At 37.5% G+C, this 24,409-nt stretch overlaps 2 protein-coding genes across 10 annotated transcripts in view; one reads left to right on the top strand and one right to left on the bottom strand.

Moving 5' to 3' along the window:
- LOC145505895 (neurotrypsin-like) overlaps nucleotides 1-24,409 on the bottom strand; it is a 75,278-nt gene that overhangs the window by 31,914 nt on the left and 18,955 nt on the right. Inside the window, 5 exon segments of the mRNA XM_081489148.1 lie at nucleotides 2,089-2,285; nucleotides 5,287-5,428; nucleotides 7,485-7,663; nucleotides 14,714-14,864; nucleotides 19,453-19,631. Of these exon segments, the coding sequence (XP_081345274.1) occupies nucleotides 2,089-2,285; nucleotides 5,287-5,428; nucleotides 7,485-7,663; nucleotides 14,714-14,864; nucleotides 19,453-19,631 (848 nt within the window).
- Nucleotides 1-24,409, top strand: part of LOC145506648 (uncharacterized) — a 96,401-nt gene that overhangs the window by 67,147 nt on the left and 4,845 nt on the right. For 2 of the 9 annotated variants that reach the window (XR_014054125.1, XR_014054123.1), the window contains exons 2-4: nucleotides 12,450-12,581; nucleotides 15,547-15,617; nucleotides 15,742-15,864. The exons of 2 other annotated variants lie outside the window; for them this stretch is intronic. Coding sequence is in view for 1 of the 7 variants with exons in the window: in XM_081491805.1 (XP_081347931.1) it covers nucleotides 1,851-1,858 (8 nt within the window). In the remaining 6 variants the exon portion in view is untranslated. Of the gene's footprint in view, nucleotides 1-1,850; nucleotides 2,147-12,449; nucleotides 13,694-15,546; nucleotides 15,618-15,741; nucleotides 15,865-24,409 lie in introns of those variants that run through there. 5 more of the 9 variants (XR_014054126.1, XR_014054127.1, XR_014054132.1 and 2 more) reach the window with 3 other exon arrangements.

The raw sequence follows: 24,409 nt of genomic DNA, 5'->3' as shown, positions 1-24,409 counted from the left end.
GGAAATTGAAAGGATTAGTTTTCCTAACTGTATGTGTATATTTAACCACACAGGTCTTCAGAGAACTGAGATTGTGGTATTTGGTATGCTTCCCAGGTGGCACTAGTAATAAAGAACCCACCTGCCAATGCAGGAGAGAAAAGAGACAGGGCGGGGGGTTGGGGGGTGATCCATCCCTGGGTTGGGAAGATCCCCTGGAGGAGGACATGGCAACCCACTCCAGTATTCTTGCTTGGAGAGTCCCATGGACAGAGAAGCCTGTCGGGCTATAGTCCAAAGGGTTGCAAAAAGTCAGACACAACTTAAGTGGCTGAGAACACATGCATAGTATTTATAACACTTCATCACATGGAGTACTGATGGAATATGCCTGAATAGATCACTCCATGATCCAAATACCTGCTATCTGGGGCTAAGAGGTTCCATTTCTAGCAAACAGGCTCTATCTCTCCCAACCACATGCAATCATTCATCACATAATCCTAGGAGGATCATAAATCCTTTATAGGAAGAAAGTAGCAAGGAAGGAGACCAAACAGAAACAATTTAAACTATGACCTATGAGGGACAGGGTAAAATGCTGTATTTCTACCTGGTATCATCAGTGCTAGATTAGTGGAGTACGTCACTATGATCTCACAGGTCAGAGTACAATGAGGAATCAACATACACTTTGACAAATTAAAGTATGTGTGCTTAACTGCATGCTCAGTCATGTCCCACTTTTTGTGACCCCGTGGATTGTAGTCCACCAGGCTCCTCTATCTGTGGACTTTTCCAGGCAAGAATACTGGAGTGGGTTGCCATTTCCTTCTCCAGGGGATCTTCCCAACCCAGGGATCAAGCCCACGTCTCCTGCATTGGCAGGCAGATTCTTTAACCACTGTGCCACCAGAGAATAGTTAATACTGTGGGATTCAACACATCCCATTATTTTATAATATGAAGATTCCAGCTTCAGAGTCTCAAAACAGGAGGATATAAAAGGGGCTGACTCAAGCCTGAGGTGAGACTTAAGGACCACCAGTTGTTATTTCAACATTTATGTACCAAAAAATACATGTATAGATACAAACAGAGCTATGGTAGAGTCCTGGCAAGTCTTCTGAATATCTCCCTCTACACTTTTCATTCATATTTATTCTGGCCTCCTCATCAGATGTTAAGTCTGTCAAGGATATATAGTAGTTCCTCTCTGCTCACAAAAGGACCTTTATCTAACAATATTTAAGGTCTTCCTTGTAGCTCAAATGGTAAAGAATCTGCCTGCAATGCAGGAGACCCAGGTTGGACCACTGGGTCGGGAAGATCCCCTGGAAAAGGAAATGGAAACCCACTCCAGTATTCTTGCCTGGGAAATCCCAGAGACAGAGGAGCCTGGCAGGCTACAGTCCATGCCATCAAACAAGTTGGACACGACTGAGTGATTAAGACTACACACGAATATTTTAGACTGTTAGATGAGCTAAGTACCTTTTATCTGACTATAAGTCTGAAGAAATTTGGAATGAGGGGATAATAAGTGATGCTAATGGGTTTTTAGTAACAAGATATCTTAGAAAGATAAGTGGGCTGTTTACTCCAATGAATCCACCTTGGAATCCAGTGAGAAACTTGAAAGATCTAGGTTAGGACACAGCAATGGCTGGCTGGCAAGCAATGATTGACAAGGCCTCAGGACTAAAGACAAATGAATCATGGAGGGTGGGAAAGAGACCTATTGTTTTGTTCTGGTTTATTTTCAACCCTTTCTCAAATAGTTCATTAGAAGTCTAGGTAAATGAGAGGCAGAATAGGTGACGAAATCAGTTGGGGAATGGACACTGCAGTTTCTTTCTTCCATCTTTCAGATACATGAGAAACGTGGGCTCATAGGTAGAGAAAAACTAGGAGTAAAATTTTGTGACATTGGTGGAAAGACTCAAAAGACTATTTTTATATGAAATCAAATTATTAAAAATTAGAGCATTTGGGGAAATAGACTTTTTGAAAAGCCAGAGATTAGAAGCCTCTCACATTCCGGACCAGTGGCTAGATGTGCAGTGGCTACTGGATTATGAATACTCAAGAGCTGTGGCAGGACCTCACCCAGGGAGAATCTGAATCCATTCCCGCCAGGGTAGCAGGAGATGCCAACATCTTCCCAATGGCTGCAGTCATGACCTCCCCAGGGTCTCCGCGAACACTGAAGGAAACTGGCTTCCTTTCCTGAGCAACTGACACCTTCCAACCATATGGGTCCCGTGCTCTCTTCAAAGTGGTTTGCAGAGGCTTGTTTGCCACATCTGTGGCAATAAAATAAACATCATGCACAGAACTGCTGTCTCTTGTTTCAAGGAACCACAAAACATAAAACAAGCAACTTCATTAAGCATCATGACTTCAGAGGGTAAGTACTTGTTCTTTCTCCTATCCTGAGAACTCACTTCTAACAGTAGTGTTCACTACATCACATATTTTGATGATCTTAACAATGTTTGATTGACTGAATGGGTAACGAGTGGATAATTAATCCTATTCCCCCAACCATTCTTGTGTTTCGTCTACAATTTAAGCCACCATCCAGAGAGAATGCAGACAGATAAATGTCAAATTCCTGACCGTGGAAATAACACAGTGCACCAGGAAGTGAAAACACTTGCGTCAGCCTCTGAAAGCCTTCTGAGTGCATGTGATTTCATTAGTTCTCTAAGACCCTTTCCTATCCTGTCTTCCAAAATAAACCATGTGAGGAATTTCCTGGAGGTTCAGTGGTTAGGATTCCACACTCACTGCCAAGGGTTGCAGGTTCAATTCCTGGTAGTGGAACTAAGATATTGAAAGCTACATGGCACAGTCAAAGAAAACAAGTAAACAAAAAATAAAAACAAAATGTATGTATTGGTTCAATGATTTCTCAAGCATCATTCCCATCCATGATGAAACGTGGATTTTAACCCATCAAAATCAGAGTAATAACAGTGTTTCTACCTTTTTATAAGGTTACATAATCTGATTTTTTAAACTTTCATGAATTATATTTGTGTTTCAATTGACTTTATTTGTAACACTGCCTTACTGAAAAACCCGAAGTATATTATAATATATATATATATATATATATACACACTGTAGAAATAGGAAAGATCCACAAAGTCAAAAATTAGCAAATAAGTCAATCTCTACCTTCGTTCATCTTCTCCCCAGTTTAGTTCTTTTGTTCTGTAAAATCCAAACAAGCCTCCAGAAATCCCTGGGCTAAAAGATATCTGAAGTGTCTTTCAATTGGTCTATATAAATAATTAAACTCTAACTCATAAATTTTATGTTAGTCACTTCCATCCCAATTTATTATTTCTGTACTAAGAGTATGAAGAGATCTTTCTCTCTGAAAAATGAATTTTCCTAATCTTTTCCTATGCACTTACTTATTAAATTTATTTAACATGATAAACATTTCAATTAATTAAAACAATGCAACTTTCAATGTCATTCTAAGACTTCTATTTTGCTGACTTATCGATTCTTAGCTAAAAAAGTAATTATCCTAAATTCCATACTGCTATCACGCTCAACTTACACCAGGTTTCCACAAAATGCAGCAATCGGATTACATCCATTCATATCGATTATGTAAGAGACAGCAAGAGGTCATTTTACTTTGGGATTTCGTTTGTATGAAGAAACCCAGAGTTCACCGTCTTTTTCATTCCAAAAGTGCATTCTCTTTCAGAAATTCCTCTGTAAACTAAAATGTAAATGTAGCAGGTGCCTATTCTACCTTCTAACGTAATCATTTAGAATTTTAACAAATATTGAGAACACTTTCAGAACCATTAAGTTCTGATACTCTGTATATGCAAGAAAAACTGAATGTATCTGTGAAACAATAAAATAAAATAAAAAATGGAGAAAAAATCAGCATTTATTCAGTTGTTTTCACTAATAAGGAAAAATATGGGAACAGTAAACAATAATATTTTTGAATTTTTCTAAACTTGTGAAAATGGGATACAGTTCTCAGACTAACAGAGATTTACTTGGATGAAACGGCATTTTAAAGTAATTCTTATTAATTAAATATCAATATTTATTTGGCTAGCATGTCATAGCCCTTGACCTCATAATTATAATTAACTGCACTGCCCATGAAAATTCAAAATATTTGTCAATCGCATACATCTATACCTTTGTGATGTCATTATTTACAACAGGAAAATTTAAACTAATTGATATATTAAGTAAATTATAGTATGAACATCATCAGTTATGTTATTAAAATTATGACTACAGTAATATAAAGTAAAAAAGTGAATAGTAAAATTATATATCTACTACTAGAGCTGCTACAAAGTTATACACAAGTTTTAATAATGGAAAAATTAGGAGTAGTTTTTTATTTTCTCTTTTTTCCAAATCGCTAAAATTTTATATTACTTTTACAACTTTAAAAATATATGTTTAAACATAGCTTGAATGAAAGCATATTTTAAGTTTTAATAAATATTTGCAATTAATTCTATCTCAAGCTGAAATAATATAATTTTGCTTATTTCTTTTAAACAAGAGACAATTACTTCAAGTATGACATAGCAATATGGAAAATAAGAAAGAATGGGCATCCATGGGCTTCATTCAGATATTAGCTCAAAGGCATCATTTGCAATTACTTCAAGCAACTTAGGTCTTTACTCTGGAATGCATTATGTGTGTGACATGAAATATATTGCTCAAAGTGTGATACTCAGTTTTTAAGAGAATGAGGTCAAGGGTGAGTTCAAAAGGTCATCTCATGACAAGAAAGCTGTTTTTCTCAAATAAAAGTGATAATTATCATCACATTATGAGAAAGGAAATAATGTAATACCAAAGAATTTGACATTGGACTTCTCTGAAATTTTAAATACAGTGATGTTATCACTAACAACATCCAATAGTAGCAATGCATCAGAATAAAACTGATCATTCACAGCATACAGTCTTACTTAAATAGACAAAACGGGACTTAGAAGTCATCCATGGCTCCAACCAGTTATTCAAGAAGAGGGGTCATGGCAGGAAAGGCAAATGAGATAAATAGCAAGATATGGTTATTTATCATCAAAGAAATGTTATTGTTTTTTAATTGCTGAACTTCCATATATAGATAGGTAGATAAGAGGGGTAGGAAGGTAGGTAGAATAGACAGGTAGATAATAATTGAGAATATATACTGTTAGTATTATAGACATTACAAGCAAGGGTGACAAAATAAGACTTTTAAAAATATAGCTTGGCATTTAGCTATCTCATATCAATAGATCTTACTTAAATCCCAGCTGTCAGCAAACCACATAGGTATTAAGATCAGTCCAGCCATCATTACAGACAGTCCCCCACTGTCCCCTGTAATACACTTCCAGGCGACGCTCATGGCTGCCTTTACCACCTGCAAGTCTGATGACGCCATCTGCGACAAGAAGAAGACACGGAGACTGAGCAAATAATGATCAGAAAAAGGCAGAGCAACATTGTAATTTCATGAGAAATATCATCCTACCCAGATCTCTCTCGAGGCCTTTTTTTAAACTCCTATTAGAATTGTCCTTGGTAGCTCGGACAGTAAAGAGCCTGTCTGCAATGCTGGAGACCTGAGTTCAATCCCTGGATCGGGAAGATACCCTGGAGAAGAAAATGGCACCCCACTCCAGGATTCTTCCCATGAACCGAAGAGCCTGGAGGACTACGGTCCATGGGGTGGCAAAGAGTCATTCACAGCTGAAGCAACTAAGCACACAAGCATAGAACTGTGCTCAGTGATCTGAGATCATTAACGGGATTGTTCTTGAACAAAGTCATAACACATATCGGTCCTAACAAACTACTTCCCTTTTATTTCTACTCTTGTGTCTAACTAGAAAAATATACTCTGATATAATTCCAAAGTAACTATTTAGATTTCTTCAGATTAAATAATACTTGGGAAATTTCTTATGGTTTTAATCTCCTTAAAAGTATGAGCAATATTTGTCACTTTAATTTAAAAAGTATAAAAACACAGTAACTTGGAAATAGCTGAAAAATTTAACTGTGAATGAAAAAATACTGAAATATGAAGACAGAAAAAGCTACTCTGGTTAAAGAGTGATCTATCATGTCAAAATATTTATTACTATTCCTTAGGCATTCATAAAGGATTTCCTGGTGGCTCAGATGGTAAAGAATCCACCTGCAATGCAGGAGACCCAGGTTCAATTCCTGAGTTGGGAAGATCCCCTGGAGAAGGGAATAAAAACTAGGGTGCATGTTTTGCCTGTGTTCTTTTATCGATAATACAAATCTAAATTTCAGTCTTCTGAAATTAAATGAATACTTAATTCCCAGAAAATCCTGTAAAAAGCTTCTAAGCAGATACACAATATAATAAATTCATTCCCCAAAAAGTATAAGAGGCCATTTCCATCCAAAATAATCCAAACACTGTCCCTCTTCCCAAATGAAATATATAAATAATCTTGGGAGAAAGTCATACTTTTCATGAATCTCTGGGATCATTCAAAGTAAATTAAGGTCTCCTAGCAACAGAATCATTATTAATGTAAAATTTCACTGTTTGCAAAGCATTGTTACACCTGTTACCTCATTTGACCATCCCAGCAACAGTACAAGACTATCCTCATTTGAAAGAGGAGGAAATGGAGGCTCAAGAAGATGAAGTGCTCTGGCTTACAATCTGGTATAAATTTTCTATTTGTTTTGTGTATAAATGGGTTATTCTAATAAAACAACAGTGTATACAGAGCTATGTAAATAAAAAAGTAGACCTTCAGCATTTCACAGTCTGTCAGAAGTATTTCATTTGACTTTTTTAAAGAAATATTAAAGCCTTAATTTTTTTCTTCAAGCTCTTTTTGCTATAGAAACAACAGATTTGTGTTGACCCAACTTCTCTTGCCCATCCATTTCTCTCTTCTTTCCCTCAAACATTTAAGTACATACACATACACTCATTTGCACTCAGACATGTCCTTCTTGCAACACAAGACATAGCTTGACAAGCATGCTGTGATTTGGAACAGTCTGAATATTCAGCACAGCAAAGGTTAACCTGGTTCTTTAATAGTGTGCTTTAATCAACAATCCCATCAAAATAGTTTTACCAGCTATAAACACATTCTGAGAGTCAAGACAGGCTAATAAATGAATGGACTAAATATATAATTATAAAATCTAACATCCTAAATGTAGCATTGTACACTGATTCTGACTACTAGGTACTATATATTGCAACAAGATCATATATTCTTAATTACTTTATAGGATTGTGTAGCTTTCAACTGAAAAATTCAGAAATATCTATAAATAAAGAGATAGCATTATAATATACAGTGTATATTCTTTTTATGTCTTATTTGGGGGATTTATTTGTAAGTTCATTTAGTAATATCAGCTAAATTGAGAAGGGAAGTTAAGCCCAAATACGGGCGAAGGCAAGAGTGGCTAGGTTGACAGGGTGAAGTTCCTACCTGTTAGAGGGGTACAGGACACTCCAGCATCTTCTTCATGGTCACAGTTATGCTCTCCCCAGGAACTCTTTGGACACTGCTCAATAGAAAGCTCATTCCCAGTGCAGCGTACTTCATCCAACATTACTGGGCCAGACCCTTCCCCAAAATACGCCTGTTTCCACGCTTTGGCAATGCCACTGAACAAACATAAGAACATAAGTCAGATTGAAGGTTAGTCTGACCTGTTTCTTCTTTTGCCTCTGGCAAAGGTAAACTTATGATTAATTTATAATTTTCCGTATCAATTCACTCCACTGTATCTATCTTGGTCCATAAAGTACCAAACTAAGAATGAAAGAGCTACAAGCTAGAGTCTGGGGCCCTGATGACTGTGGAACCACCGTACCAACCTTGAATTAACTATCTCCGGTCTCCAGAGAGAGAAATAGACTCTTGTCTTTGTTGTTGTTGTTCAGCCACGCGGTCACGTCTGACCCTTTGCAACCCCATGGACTGCAGCACACCAGGCCTCCTTGTCCCTCACCATCTCCCAAAGTGTGCCCAAGTTCATGTCCATTGCATCAATGATGCTGGACAGCCATCTCATCCTCTGATGACCTCTTCTCCTTCTGCCCTCAATCTTTACCAGCATCAGGGATTTTTCCAGTGAGTCAGCTGTTCACATCAGATGACCAAAAGACTGGAGTTTCAGCTGCAGCATCAGTCCTGCCAACAAATATTCAGTGTCGATTTCCCTTAAGATTGACTGGTTTGATCTCCTTGCTGTCCAAGTGACTTTTAGGAGTCTTCTCCAGCACCACAGTTTGAAGGCATCAATTCTTCGGTGCTCCGCCTTCTTTACAGTCCAGTTCTCACAACCGGACATGACCACTGGCAAGACCATATCCTTGACGATACGGACCTTTGTCGGCAGAGTAATGTCTCTGCTTTTTAACACATGGTCTAGGTTTGTCACAGCTTCCCTGCCAAGAAGCAAATATCTACTGATTTCATGGCTGCAGTCACCGTCCACAGTGATTTTGGAGCCCAAGAAGAAGAGATCTGCCACTGCTTCCACCTTTTCCCCCTCTCTTTGCCATGAAGGAATGGGGCTGGATGCCATCATCTTAGCTTTTTTAATATTTAGTTTTAAGCCAGCTCTTTCACCCTCCTCCTTTGCCCTCATCAAGAGGCTCTTTAATTCCTCTTTGCTTTCTGCCATTAGAGTGGTATTATCAGCATATCTGAGGTTGTTGATGTTTCTCCTGACTGTTTTGATTCCAGCTTGTAACTCATCCAGCCTGGCATTTCTCATGTCTTGTTTGAGCCATGGTTATTTTCAGTTCTCTGTTACTCATGGTCAAACATCTCTTCACTCAAATTTATTTGACTAAATTTACTTCTCTCACAATTCAAAGTGACACCATATTCTCTAGAACCCCAGATTTCAATGAAGAAGATCATGATTGCCTGTCAAAATGATAAATGACTTCAGAAATTGTATCTTCAGCCTTTTTCAGCCATTTAATTCTTAGACTAGAGAATTTATATTTTTAGTTTGCTTTTCAACGATACTGCATCTATTCCCCATTATTTAAGTTGCCTTTTTCTCCTTACATTATAACTATCTTGAGAATTTAAAACCAAAACAGGAATGCAATTTTGATATATGTAATTCAAATTTTACTATCCAGAAATAAGGTTTTATCAGAACAAAGCCACACTCATTCCCAAATTATTGTCTGTGGCTGCTTTTGCACTACACAAAAGCTCAGTGGAGTAATTGGAAAGTCTAAAATATTCACTATCTGTCCCTTTACGGAAAATGTTTGCTGACCCTTGCTCGAGAGGAAAGAGATTAATGAAAGCAAATATGGAAACTGATTTAGAGAACACTGAAAGCTGGAGAGTAGAAGCAGAAGAGACAGGATGACTAATGCAGGCCATGGGGAAGCCAGATAGGAGCAGAGTTTTAGAGAAAGGCAGATTGACCGTCTCTTGGGTCTCTGCCCTGTGACAATTGCTAGAAAAGAAAAAGACCTGTCAAAGAAAATTTCAGTGAGTATAATTCCTTGAGGCAAGACTAGGTGCTAAAATAAAACCAGGGACCAATATGAGAGAAAATAAAATTTGATCCCAAACTCAGAAACAAAAAATAAACTCCAGATGGTTTCAAAATTTAAATAGAAAGAAGGAAAGAAAGGGAGGAAGGAGGGAAAGAGGAAGACAAGATGACTAAAAAGTTAATACAATGCAATGAAATAATAATAACATAGTTCTTATAACCTTGGTAATAAGGGAATTTCCTGAGCAAGATGAAAAACCAAGAAATCAGAAAACAAAGACTAAAAAAAGTTAAACTTATAAATTTGAACTATGTAATAAATAAACCAAACACATAAATTTGAACTATTGTATGGCAAAATACACCACAACCAGATCAAAAGGCAAAGAAGGTGAAAGATATATTTGTAAAATATAACAGCAATCAAATAAAAAAAATTCCTAGAAGTAAATAATCATAATTTATTATTATCATAATAAAAGAAAAAACGACCAACATCAAAAATAGGGTAATGGAGACAAACAAGCTATGTACAGAAGAAGAAATACCCATGGCCACTGAGCATATTGTAAGATGCTCAACTTACAGTGATCAAATTAAAACAGTTAGAATGCATTTTTACATATCCTTAAAATCCTTTGCACTAAAAATCTAGGCTAAAAGATTAAAAACTAAAGGCTTTCTATTCCCAAGAAAAAAATAACAAACCTAAAATACTCATTACTTGGGAGTGACTTGAGACAGGCTGGACAGAGTAACTGAAATACATTGCATTTCAAATATGTCAAAGATGTGGTAGAGGTTCTAGGAAAAAGCAAAAGCCCTGATTAACAGCCTCTAAACTGTGTTCCTTCCTTAAGGGAGAACACTAGATGGGAGATCAGAAGCCCCGGATAGTGACTCTGGGGAAAATCACCTATGTTATAATGCAGCCTTAAAACATCATTTGGGTGTTTTATTTTCTTCCTTATGCATCTCCATATTTTCCATTGTTTACAACCATTATTTTAATGATCACAAAAATGTTTAATTAAAATAAACTAATCAGAAAAATTAATGCAATAAATTCAAGAACCAAACAAAACAAAAAAAACACTAAGAAATCATGATGTAAAGCAAACTAGGTTTCCCAGCTAATTTTGGAGTTCATTAAAAATTAAGATGATATTTATAAATTCACACAGTCCTTCAGCCTATTTCCTGGTGTCCTGGACTGTATTAGCTTTCAGGGGAATACCAAAGAAATGGATGACTCTGCCGTTTAAGACATTGTCTAATACCAGGGAAAGCAACATGAGACTCATGGTTTGTTAAAGGCTAATAAGTACTATGTAAATTTGATAAAGTTGTGTGTTCTCTTCCCTTCCATTATGAAAAGTATGTCCACATCAGCCCTGGCAGTTCATTTGTAGTAACAGTCCCAGTTTTACTACTTTCTCACCATCTGACCACAGAATAAATTTGTGGAATAGGGGTTTTCTGATATAATGCATCGATTTATTAGGTTATTTTATGCAAAGCTGTTTGACCTACACAGCAGCAATCCCCAATAGACACCGAACTGATCCTATGTCTGATCCGTATCCAAAACATTCCTAAACCTATTTAGCTAATCTGATTGTATTCATATAAAATTTGTCTGTTTTTCATAGAAAAAGAGCAAATAAAAAATACCACCTGACTAACTCAATCCCTGGATTTAGCTACTACTTTGACTAGACACAGAATGGAGTTAGGCAATTCTATTGTGTAAAAAGAATTACTTGCTAGGTTATAAAAGATTGGTTCTTTGACAGCAAATATCATTTTGTGACACATAACATTTGGATGAAAAACTCATTTTTACTGGTCAATAGTCCATATTTCTTTCTGGAAAACAATCCCCTCTATCTCCAATAATGATATTTTGAAGTATACTGAATGATTACTGTATCCCAGACACTGGTCTAACAGCTTCAAATGTATTAACTTTTTCAATCCTCCCTACAACCCCATGATGTTATTACCCACTGTTTACAGATGAGGAAACTGAGTTGCAGAAGTTAAACAATTTGCCCAGCATTAGATAGTAAAATTTGTCTGGCTTTAGAGCAGACTCTGAAACACTTTACTTTCTTTCAGTCTCTTGGGGCATTTTCAGTGATGTGTCTGTGGCACATTAATATATAGTCTGTCTAAAACATGCTCATCATCAATTTCCTCCTACAATAAACTTTTCTCCCTTGACTTCCCTATTTCTTTCAGCTTGTATTCATATTTATTCTTATTAATACCTGCCTATTTTGCAAACAGTGTAACATGAAATGAAAAATCCTACCTTGGGAGCCACAAATCTCAAGATTCCAGTCTTCATTCACAGTATAATTTGGGGACTTTGAGTAATCTCAGAGAGTCTAACTTTCTCATCTGTTAAATAAGGCCTCCTTTCTGCTCAATAATTGGACATACTAATAATGTTTATAAAGTATTTTAAAAATTAATAAACAATAAAATAAGAGAACAAATAAATATTTAAAAAGAGCATGAGAAGAATTTTTATTTTGACCACGGAATAATATGGTTCTTTCTTTAAGATAATTTTATAGCCAAAAAAAAAACCTAAGAAGAAAAAAGCGCTCAAAAATTTAAAATTCTTATGTAAATTATGGCATATCCACAAAATAAAATATGATGTCACAGTTCCATGAGCAGCTATGCTTTTAAGAGTTCTGAAAGACATAGGAAATGCTTTAATGTTAAGTGCACAAAAGGAACTCCAATTAAAATGTCTCTATCTGAAACTTCACTGCATATGTATGCATTCTCAAGTTCAATTTTCTAACACTTGGCTTCTTCCTTTCCTAATCCTCATGTTTCTCTGAGTTCTGGATTAATCAAATTTAAATATCTTAAGTACAGTTATTCCTTTTGTGTTTTAGGACGCTTGCCAGCTACCAAAATCTACAGCCACCATTAAAAGATGAGGGTCAACAAAGACAGCATCTCACAAAGAAATTGTAACCAGCACTCCAGGGAGGCATGATATAGTTTCCCTTTGGGAATTCAACAAAGCAAGTACCACTGAGATGAAACACGCAACATTAAAAATTATTGCATCTGAAAGTACTGTGCCTTTAAGTGAGCAAAACAAATTCTAGGGGAAGAGCACTTGCAGAATACTGCTGTACTGCAAGGTTATGAGAGAAGTAGAAAATCAAAGTAAAGAAAAACAAAGCAAAAGAACAGCATCAGCTCAGATCCTAGGGTACTTAATAATAAAAAGAAAATCTCCACCAAGCTAGATTGTTGGTTATTACACAGGCTTGTGGAAGATCTTTGCTGTCTTGAATATTTGAAGATATTTTTCCTTTTCATCACTTCTCCAAACACAAATCTCCTCATACAAAAGATGGCAGCGAGCAAATGCTTGAGAAAGATGTAAACACTTTACTCAACCCATACATATGTTCAACATTAATACAGTCTTCCTTGTGATTCTATCTCTACATTCTTTCCATGCAGTAGACTATTGTTTGTCAACACAGTCTTTGTTTGAGAACTGTTTATGTAAGTGAAAAAAAAAAAAAATCTTGGCTCTCAAGAAAGAACTCTACATTACAAAATGAATTTTTAGACTCACTTTTAAAACTATGAAAGTGAAAGTGTTAGTTGCTCAGTGGTATTCAACTCTTTGAGACCCCACAGACTATAGCCCGCCAGGCTCCACTGTCTATGGAATTCTCCAGGCAAGAATACTGGAGTGGGTTATCATTTCCTCCTCCAGGGGATCTTCCCAACCCAGGGATCGAACCCAGGTCTCTTGAGTATCCTGCATTAGCAAGTGGGTTCTTTACCAGTAGCGCCACCTGGGAAGCAAATACTTGAGTGATGTTTATCTAATCAAACTTTTGGATCTAGCCTCCCATTTCAGAAGTTACAAGAACCAGAATGAGACAAATTCAGAAGGGAGGATATTCTACAAACCAACTGGTGTGGTCTTTGGTCTCTGCAACAAGTCAGTGTTAGGAAAAACAAGAAACTGTTCTGGATTAAAAGACTTTGGGGGTATAACGTCCAGATGCACCACAAGGCCCTGGGCTAAATTCTGCTACAGAGAAACCATCCGTCAAGGACATGGTGGGAACACCTATGGAAATCTGAATATTACAGGATATTAAACAATGTAAGAATGATTACCACTGACATTAGTTGTGATGATAATTTGGCTATGTAGGACAATGTTCTTATTTTTAAAAGGTGAAGTATACACTGAAGTATTTAGAGGTAAAATGTTGAAACACCTTTATTTTGTTTTAAAATACTTTAATATTAACCTACAGTTTTGAAAAAGTGGGAGGGGAGGGGTCAGTTGCAAAAACAATTGCAAAAAAATTACGGTTCAAGGTTCAAAAATCATGCTCCAGTGTCAAAGACTATGCTTAACTGGACAAAGTGAAACAAGAACTGAGAAGACTTAATTTTGAGAGGTCTCCACATCAACCCACCCCTACCTGCCACAACATGCTAAATAATTTTTTTCCAATTTAAAGTAAAATATCAACTTCAGAAGATCTGCCAGTATAATTTCAGAGAAACTTTTAGGCCTGCTATACCAATGTTCAAAATCACTAAAGACAAGGATCAGAGGATACACAATTATACCATACTATTCCAAAGTAACCATAACTAAAGCAACATATAATATTGGTTTTCTGTCTTTATTCCACAAGCTTCATTGCCATATCCTGCATAGGAATTATTTCCTTTGAACATTAATAAACATTCTTTGTTCTAAGCACATACCTAACAAATAAGGAGCAAAGGGCAAAAGTTTAGACGATATTTGGGGGAAAGAAGTTGAACTTCAGTTAAAGCCTCACAACTAGTTTCATCATATGACTTTGGTAAGTTACTGCAGTTGACCGTGCTAGTTACTACCTGGGAGTCCTATAAAGGCTCCCGATAAAAAGTGGTAAAAGGCTTAAGGTTCTTAAGGATACAAAATCAGTTGAATTCAGATACAAACAGGTTAGATCTATAGGTACATAGACATTCTCTTCAAGGAGACTACCGCCAAATACAATGATCAAAAAGGTGGCTTTTTCTACTTGTTCAAAGAAATGTGCAATTTAAACACACCTATCTTTGGGTATGGAAGTAATAAACTTAGAAATGTAAGCAAAACAAAAGAAGAAGAACCAACCTCAGACCCAGCTGCCTGCAGACCACTTCTGCATCTGCATCATCCCACTGGTCGTCACAGACTGTCCCCCACTGACCGGCATGGTAGACCTCCACTCGGCCCTCACGCACACTGCTCCCCCCAGCAAGGCGCAGGATGGGGAACGCAGGGCCTGCGATATGAAATTAACAACAAATTAAACCTACACATTCATACTGAGCTATAGAAGATCAGGTATATTCTATTTCTTTGCCATTCTCAATCATAAAGTTATATTTAATAAGCCACTTCAGCAATATGGACATACCCACGCATGTCTAATATATTTTATGATAATCTCAACTGATTAAAATCCTCCAACTTGAATTACATTCATACAAATAGCTGTCAAGAGGAAGCAGTCTAAATTCACTTTTTCCCGAGGACCTCAGAAACCAGAAAAGACACACTCAAAACTGCAGTTATTGGAAATCCATTTGATTTTTATGGTATTGTGGGGGATAGCATTGATTTTTTATTTACAGTAACTTGAGAATTACCAACATGTAATTATTAAGAATGGCACTTATATCTATGACATACTTGCTTTCAGCATAGAAATATTTCTACATTTGTAGAGATCAAGTCAAAGTTAACATTATCACATTATAAGAAGCTGGTGGACATCACAGCCAGTACCTTCAAAAAACAATATTGAAGATTCATTTGTGTATGAATCAGTTCATCATTTGTGTATGAATCAATTCATTCTCTGTGAAGAATACCAGAGGCTTCCCCATGCAAATTCCTTATTATAGTCTACAATGCCCTTATCTAGCTTCATCAGTTTTTTAATTTTTCTCTCTTTTTCTTAGTCTAGAATTGAGGACACAGGGAACGCCTTTCCCTTTCACTCAAGTACTTCAGATACCCAGCTATGTAGAAGGCATGTAATAAATATTTGTTGACTGACTGGATTGGCAAACGATGACTAAAAGCCTAGAAAGAATATCCCAAACAACGAAAAATAACTATTGATATCCACTCCTTCAATTCTGTTTCTTAAACAGCTGTTAGGCAGAGAGGCACTGCACAAATGCTACCCTTAAGAAGTATATTGCCTCGGGATATGGACAACATGAGTACAGATGGGAGACCATTGAGAAGGCCCTGCAGGGGTTCAGATGCAAAAGGTGCTCGCCCACCCCCGGAGGAAATTAGGGAATCTCTTCTAAAGGAGCTGTAGCTGAGAGGGCCAAGATGATGGATGGGACTTCATAAGTTCTACATGGGGGATGTGCACTTCAGACAAAATGAACCGAATGAACACAAGCATAGAAACACAAAGCTGTATGTGTTTGGGAAACAGAACGGCCCTCTAATTTTTCTGGAATAAAGAATGTGAGATGGTCAAAGGTTCAGAACAGGCTGGGTCCCTATTAGGAAATTTAGTGTTATCTTTTGCCAAATACTCATCATTTATCCACATGAAATATGCTTCTAATTCCTCCACAGTATAAGCAGCTATCAATAAATGGTACTTGGACATTCATATTTATATTCAAATATCACACCAGAGAAGGGATTTAGATTAGCAAACATGTACATATACTCATACTCTGATATTTGTAACACAGTTTTCTTACATAAGTCAACTAGCACTTGTAATTTGGAAAAGGATAAAGGTAGGTTTAATAAACATAACTGTTCTCAACAGTATATAGCAGCTTCTTATAATTAATGACTGCTGAATTATGACAAGAAACCTAAATTTACATGTTACTATGTTTTTCTTTTAAGAAGCTTGGAAAATATAGAAACAAACCAATAGAAACAGCATAAATTTCTTAAACTATTATATCCTTCTCTGCTTCTCCTCTCCCCACCTCCATAGTAAGCTTGGAGAAAACAGAAAAAAAAAAAAATTTAAAAGGAAATTTAAAATTATCTACAACCTAGAAACATTATGGCATAATTACCTTACATTTTTTTAAACGTTGTGCTTTATTTTTAAATGTAGTTTTTACACTGGTTGTGTAAGTATTTGTGAAAATATAGAGAAGCTCAAAGACAAAATTTAGTCACCATCTCACATCTTCCCAATAAATACATGCACAAAAAAAAAATCACTTGAAAGAAATTTCAGTGAAGTAGTTGACTGGTATTTAACTTATGGATAAATAAAACTCCCAGACATTTTCATTTATACTGATATTTCCTATGTCCAATACAAAGATACGATCTTCTACTTTGTAAGTGTTGGAAAAGTACTAAATGCCAAGATGCTAAATGTAAATTCCAAACTAAAAGAAAGTATTAATGTTAAAGGTCTGCTGCTGTGCCTTAAGATAGACTCAGTGTTTGCTGATTTGAGCTATTTGTTTTCATATTCTCATTTAATTTACCATAAAAGCATATTTTTTCATTCTCACTTCTAATTTATCTCAACCTTCGATATGTTATATATGCTTACATCAACCTTAAATTTATCTTTGCAGCCAGAGCATAAACAAGTGGATAGATTATAGAGAATGGAGAGCTTTTTTAAAAAAAGAGTAGACAGAGAGCCTGAAAAAAATATACTGACTTCCCATTGTTGTTAGAATTAAATGCAGGCTTTTAGAGTACTACAAACTGTATGTGTGTATAACTGAGTCATTTTGCTGTACACCAGAGACTGGCACAACACTGTAAATCAAATTAAAAATAAAATAAAGTACTATGAAACCCTGAAAAAAAAAAGGATTGTTTTCAAAAATTTACTTACTTCACTACTTGAAAAATGTTAACATACTTTATCAGTTCAGTTGAACACAGAATACAAGCAATGTCTACAAAAAGCAGTGCACTGTTGAGCCCGATGCACAGCATCCCTGATGTAGCAATGTGTAAACATGTGTTTGCCACAAGTAGGATTACCAAGAGGTGGAGAGGCAAAGGAAGAAAAGGAAAAACTTACAAGACATAAAGACTTAGAATGCACCTTGCATCCACAAAAGGACTGTAGCTCTCCAAGCACACACTTGTGTGATATCTTGCACCATTTCCATTGGTTCTTCCAGTCAGTTCACAGGAATGACCCTAGCTTGGATCTTCCTATGTTTTGCAGAGGGAGTGTGTCAATTCCTTCCCTGATACTTGTACTCAATCAGAAACCATTGCCCTCGGCTGTCTGCTGGCATTCTAAGACCTGGGACATCTGATCACGCTACTATCGCCAAGAAAATCCAAAAAGGTGTGATAGCCACAGGTTGTGGTCACACGTTAAAACAATCACGGACCCCAGAAAACCCACCCACAATTGTGAAACTAAAAGCCTAGAAAGAATATCCCAAACAAGGAAAAATAACTAGCAAAGGGAGCTTCTCCCGCTGCTTCCGTTCACATGATCATACACACATCTGTATACCAAAACCACATACTAATCACCAATGCTGCAGATGGTGACTGCAGTCATAAAATTAAAAGATGCTTCCTCCTTGGAAGGAAAGTTATGACCAACCCAGGCAGCATATTAAAAAATAGCGACATTACTTTGCCAACAAAGGTCCATCTCGTCAAGGCTAAGGTTTATCCAGTAGTCATGTATGGATATGAGAGTTGGACTATAAAGAAAGCTGAGCGCCGAAGAATTGATGCTTTTGAACTGTGGTGTTGGAGAAGACTCTTGAGAGTCCCTTGGGCTGCAAGGAGATCCAACCAGTCCTTCCTAAAGGAGATCAGTCCTGGGTGTTCATTGGAAGGACTGATGTTGAAGCTGAAGGTCCAATCCTTTGGCCACCTGATGAGAAGAGCTGACTCATTTGAAAAGACCCTGATGCTGGGAAAGACTGAAGGCAGGACGAGAAGGGGACAACAGAGGATGAGATGGTTGGATGGCATCACTGAGTCAGTGGAGATGAGTTTGAGTAAACTCCGGGAGTTGGTGATGGACAGGGAAACCTGGCATGCTGCGGTCCATTGGATCGCGAACAGTCAGACACGACTGAGCGACTGAACTGAACTGAATGCCTAGGACATCATGCATAGGAGCCCTTATCCAAGGTAGCGATTTGTTTTATGGAATGTGCTATCTTCAAAGAATAATGCTAATAACTATGATTCTATTCTATTTTATAAAGTGAAAACATTTTATTATAGTTTCTGTATTTTATATTTGGTTTCAAGATGACTTTTAACTTGATTCCATCACAATTTTTCATTACCCAAATAAGTGTTTCATATACAGTATATAATAATCCTATAAACAAATTATATTAAAACAGAAAATATGTGAAGTGAGGTCAGGGCTTCTCAGGCGGTCCAGTGGTTAAGAGTTTGCCTTGCAATGCAGGGGACACCAGTTCAAACCCTGGTCTAGGAAGATCCCACATGCTAGGGGGCAGTTAGGTGCAAGCATCACATCTACTAAAGCCTGCATGATCTAGAGCCTGTGCTCCACAGCAAGAAAAGCCACCTCAATCAATGAGAAGCCCGTGCACTGCAACTAGAGAGTAGCCCCCACTTACTGCAACTAGAGAGAGCCCGTGCACAGCAGTCAAGACTCGGTGCAATCAAAAAATTTTTTAATTAAAAAAAAAAAACAACTGAGTTCAAATGGAAATCCGACTGTTACATGAATTCCTTTGAAGACTAATTAGATTGTTGATAGACTATGATGATTCAGACTCAGGTCTGTATTTCAACGCTTAGGAAAACATTCAACTAAGACATGTTTTTCATCTGGAATGCTGAAAACAGAATAAAAGTAAAGCGAGGGAATAAAAATTTTTTTTTTTCACCATGGGAAAAGCTACACAGGTCAGCAGCTGCCATCTTCTCAGAACATGCCCTGCCCTGCCAGATGTCTTTTTCACAAAGCAGTATATTTTCTTCATCTCCTCTGCAACGGACATTGCTCCAATAAACGGGAATAAGGCCCAGTTCAGAAAACGGGGTTTGTTTTGCGACTCCTTTTCCTCTGGAAGTACAATGCTCAAGGTTAGGTTTATCAAATGTAGGCTAACTTTTATCAAAGCACAAGGGTTTTAAAAAAATTGAAAAAGTCAAAAAAGGTGGATGTGGAAGAAAAAGACAAACATAATGGATTATGTAAATTTCAAGGAAATCAAAATATTAGATCAGAACAGGGTGATTATCTATGGCAATCTTTCTAATTAACCTTGAATAATGCTAGGCATGTGCCTTTATCTACAGCTGATTTTAGAAGAAAATGGGCAAATACTACAGACATAAAACAGGAGTCTGGATGGTTATATGGAAGAAGTGTGTCTGTCATGTGATCTAGTGGGACTTGGATTCTAGTCTGCACTCAGCTGCAAATTACTCTAACACGTCTCTAAGTCCTTCCTTCTGATACATGAAAGAAGTCTGGATGCTTGAAGATTCTTTCCTATTCCAATATTTTAGGCTGTCATTTTCAAAACAATTATTATTGCCACATCTAAGCAAGGTAATATCAAGAGAGGCAATCCATTCCCATTTTTAAAAAATTTATATATATATAATAGTATTTGCTAATGAACTTTTGAAATCAATTAAGAAAACTCATCTAGTCTACATACTTTTAACCTCTAATATGTACAAAGCTTAAATTAAATTTTTAAAAGATTAAATGCTTATCTGAATAACATGATGATCTCTAGAACTGTCTCCATGCTACAGCTTCCATTAACCCAACAATAAATATTTGGGGTGTATCTAAAATATGAATCTGTCTTGACAGCAATAAAGCCAGGTTGCTCTGCTCTTATTTGAAATTCTTTTTTATTAATGGACTACTAAGAGATGACAGAAGGAATCAGATCAGCTTATCTGAAGTTTATGTTTGCATAAAGATAGTTTACATTCTTTTATCAATCAAGGGAGGGAAGTCGCTCAGTCGTGTCCGACTCTTTGCGACCCCGTGGACTCTAGCCTACCAGGCTCCTTCGTCCATGGGATTCTCCAGGCAAGAATACTGGAGTGGTTTGCCATTTCCTTCTCCAGGGGATCTTCCCGACCCAGGGATCGAACCCAGGTCTCCCGCATTGGAGGCAGACGCTTTAACCTCTGAGCCACCAGGGAAGTCCCTTATCAATCAAGAGGATCTCTGTAATTCACATCTCCACTACAGAGCTTGTTTTGTTTTAAAATTTTTTAGAAAATTTTATTGGCATATAGTTGATTTACAGTGTTGTATCTGCTGTACAAAAAAGTGAATCAGTTATGCATATACACATATCCATTCTTTCTGCTGTACAAAAAAGTGAATCAGCTATGCATATACATATATCCATTCTTTTTTAGATTATTTTCCCATATAGGTCATCACAGAGCACTGAGTAGAGTTCCCTGTGCTATAAAATAGGTACTTATTAATTATTTATTTTATATATAGTAGTGTGTATATATCAATCCCAATCTCCCAATTTATCCCTCCCTACTGTCCCCCCTTAGTAATCATAAGATTGTTTTCTACATCTGTAATTCTATTTCTATTTTGTAAATAAGTTCATTTGTACCATTTTTGTTTTCTTATGTCAGTCTCATAGAAAATTTCATTCTTCCCTGCTTTTCAGGGATAATAAAAGCACAGGTAGAAAGGTCCATGAAGGAAGACACTGACATCAACCTACAAATTGTTACACCTTCAGGCTGTCAAAGAAAAAGCATCAAGCCAACATTCTTTGTGACTTGCCCAACCAGCCAAGGACTGTTTGCCAAACAAACCACTGGGGATAAAATCAGTAATTAACATGCTAACACCATAACTCTTTGTAGGCTCTCTCCTCTTGCTTTTATCCTGATTTATTTCAACCCTCATTGTAAAAAATTAGTGAGTTGTAGCTGAACTTAACTAATTGTTTAGTTAACTAACTTAACTAATCGTTGTTTAGTTGCTAAGTTGTGTCTGACTCTTTGCAATCCCATTTACTGTAGCCCGCCAGGTTCCTCTGTCCATGGGATTTCCCAGCAAGACAACCGGAGCAGGTTGCCACTTCCTTCTCTAGGGGCTCTTCCTGACCTAGAGATAGAACTTGCATCTCTTGCACTGGCAGGTGGATTCTTTACCGATAAGCCACCAAGGAAGCCTAATTAAGTATCGTTGTTGTTGTTCAGTCGCTCAGTCGTGTCCAATTCTTTGAGACCTTAAGGACTGCAGCACACCAGGCTTCCCTTTCCTTCACCATCTCCAGTAGCTTGCTCAAATTCATGTCCATTGAGTCGGTGATGCCATCCAACCATCTCATTATCCCCTTCTCCTTCTGCCTTCCATCTTTCCCAGAATCAGGGTCTTTTCCAATCAGTCAGCTCTTCACATCAGGTAGCCAAAGTACTGGAGCTTCAGCTTCAGCATCAGTCCTTCCAATGAATATTCAGGGTTGATTTCCTTTAGGATTGCCTGGTTTGATCTCCTTGAGTATAAGGGACTCTCAAGAGTATTCTCCAACACCACAGTTGGAAAGCATCAATTAAGTATTACATTAACCCTATTTGCTACTCTAATAGAATCAAAAGTCTGAATAAAACTTAAGCCTGCAAGGTTCGCCTGTACTAAATACTAATTTCCCACCTTCCGAGTGAGAAGACAGGAAACGGGCAAATTAAAATTCTTACTGATTTGACTGCACTTGACTAACCTTTTCATTTGTGTCATCACATTAGATATTACCACTCATTGATTATTAATCTAAAATATTTGCAAATAGAAAGCTTTTCTTTCAGGCCTTTTAACCTTTATTTTTTTCATAACAAGATATTTTCCAAGCTTTTTAAAGATCCTTGGTCATAAAGGTCAAGAAAAATATAGGGCATGTATACTTGGAAAAAATAAATGATACAGAAAAGCAGAACAATAACAACAACAAAAAAAACCCATTAATTCCAAAATGGAAACTTCTGCTCCTGGGAAACCCCTTGAGACAAAGCATAAAGGTACTGGGCATGGTGGGAGTCAGTGTACACCAGTCCATTTTAAGGAGAGTGCCTAGGGTCAGGCTGAAAGCATGAGGAGAAGAGGGTGAGAGAGGATGAGATGGTTGGATGGCATCACTGACTCAATGGACATGAGTTTGAGTAACTCCGGGATTTGGGGATGGATAGGGAGGCCTAGTGTGCTGCAGTCCATGGAGTAGCAAAGAGTTGGACACGACTGAGTGACTGAACTGAACGGAACTGAGGGTGGTAGGAACGGCCAGCAACTTCTCAGGATGACAGGTGCTGCTGGGCTGAGGGAAATTGCCATCTCTTACAGAATCTCCTCAGTGCAGAAACCTATGTCCCAGGATATCACACCTTACTCAGCATGGGATGAAACTACAAATGAACTTCACCTCCTACACACACACATACAACAGGGGAATCTGTGGCTGGCTCAAGGTAAAAGCGAATGACAGCAACCACAGGCTGTAGAGGCTACTGGGAAAATAAAACTCTTAGGACCCAATTCTTTGTTTCCTGGCACTGAAGAATCCATTTGTTAGATCAAAGACCAAAAGATGCTTTTATTTTTGGACCATTTAGCTTCTGCCCATTTCCTAGTCAATTCAGTTCAGTTCAGTTGCTCAGTTCTGTCAAACTCTTTGCGAACCCACGAACCACAGCACGCCAGGCCTCCCTGTGCATCGCCAACTCCCAGAGTTTACTCAAACTCATGTCCATTGAGTCGGTGATGCCATCCAACCAACCTTCTCATCCTCTGTTGTCCCCTTCTCCTCCTGCCTTCAATCTTTCCCAGCATCAGAGTCTTTTCAAATGAGTCAGTTCTTCACATCAGGTGGCCAAAGTACTGGAGTTTCAGCTTCAGCATCAGTCCTTCCAATGAATATTCAGGACTGATTTTCTTTAGGTAGGACTGGTTGGATCTCCTTGCAGTCCAAGGGACTCCCAAGAGTCTTCTCCAACACCATAGTTCAAAAGCATCAATTCTTTGGCATTCAGCTTTCTTTAGAATCCAACTCTACATCCATACATGACTACTGGAAAAACCACAGCTTTGATGAGACAGACCTTTGTTGGCAAAGTAATGTCTCTGCTTTTTAACATGCTGTCTATATTGGTCATAAGTTTTCTTCCAAAGAGGAAGCATCTTTTAATTTCATGGCTGCAGTCGCCATCTGCAGTGATTTTGGAGACCGAAAAAATGAAGTCAGCCACTGTTTCCACTGTTTCCCCATCTATTTGCCATGAAGTGATGGGACCAGATGCCATGATCTTAGTTTTCTGAATGTTGAGTTTTAAAACAGCTTTTTCGCTTTCCTCTTTCACTTTCATTAAGAGGCTCTTTAGTTCTTCACTTTCTGCCATAAGGGTCGTGTCATCTGCGTATCTGAGGTTACTGATATTTCTCCCGGCAATCTTGATTCCAGCTTGTGCGTGATCCAGCCTAGCATTTCTCATGATGTACTCTGCATATAAGCAGAGGTGACAATATACAGCCTTGATGTACGCCTTTCCATATTTGGAACCAGTCTGTTGTTCCAGGTCCAGTTCTAACTGTTGCTTCCTGATCTGCATACAGGTTTCTCAAGAGGCAGGTCAGGTGGTCTGGTATTTCCATCTCTTTCAGAGTTTTCCACAGTTGATTGTGATCCTCACAGTCGATGGCTTTGGCATAATCAATAAAGCAGATGTTTTTCCGGAACTCTCTTGCTTTTTCGATGATCCAATGGATGTTGGCAATTTGATCTCTGGTTCTGCTGCCTTTGTTAAATCCAGCCTGAACATCTGGAAGTTCACGGTTGAAGCGCGGCTTGG

The sequence above is a fragment of the Giraffa tippelskirchi genome, chromosome 1, assembly GCF_054371585.1.
Source record: "Giraffa tippelskirchi isolate mGirTip1 chromosome 1, T2T-mGirTip1v1.2.pri, whole genome shotgun sequence".
In the NCBI taxonomy this organism is placed as follows: Eukaryota; Metazoa; Chordata; class Mammalia; order Artiodactyla; family Giraffidae; genus Giraffa; species Giraffa tippelskirchi.
This window is presented reverse-complemented; position numbering and strand designations above follow the sequence as displayed.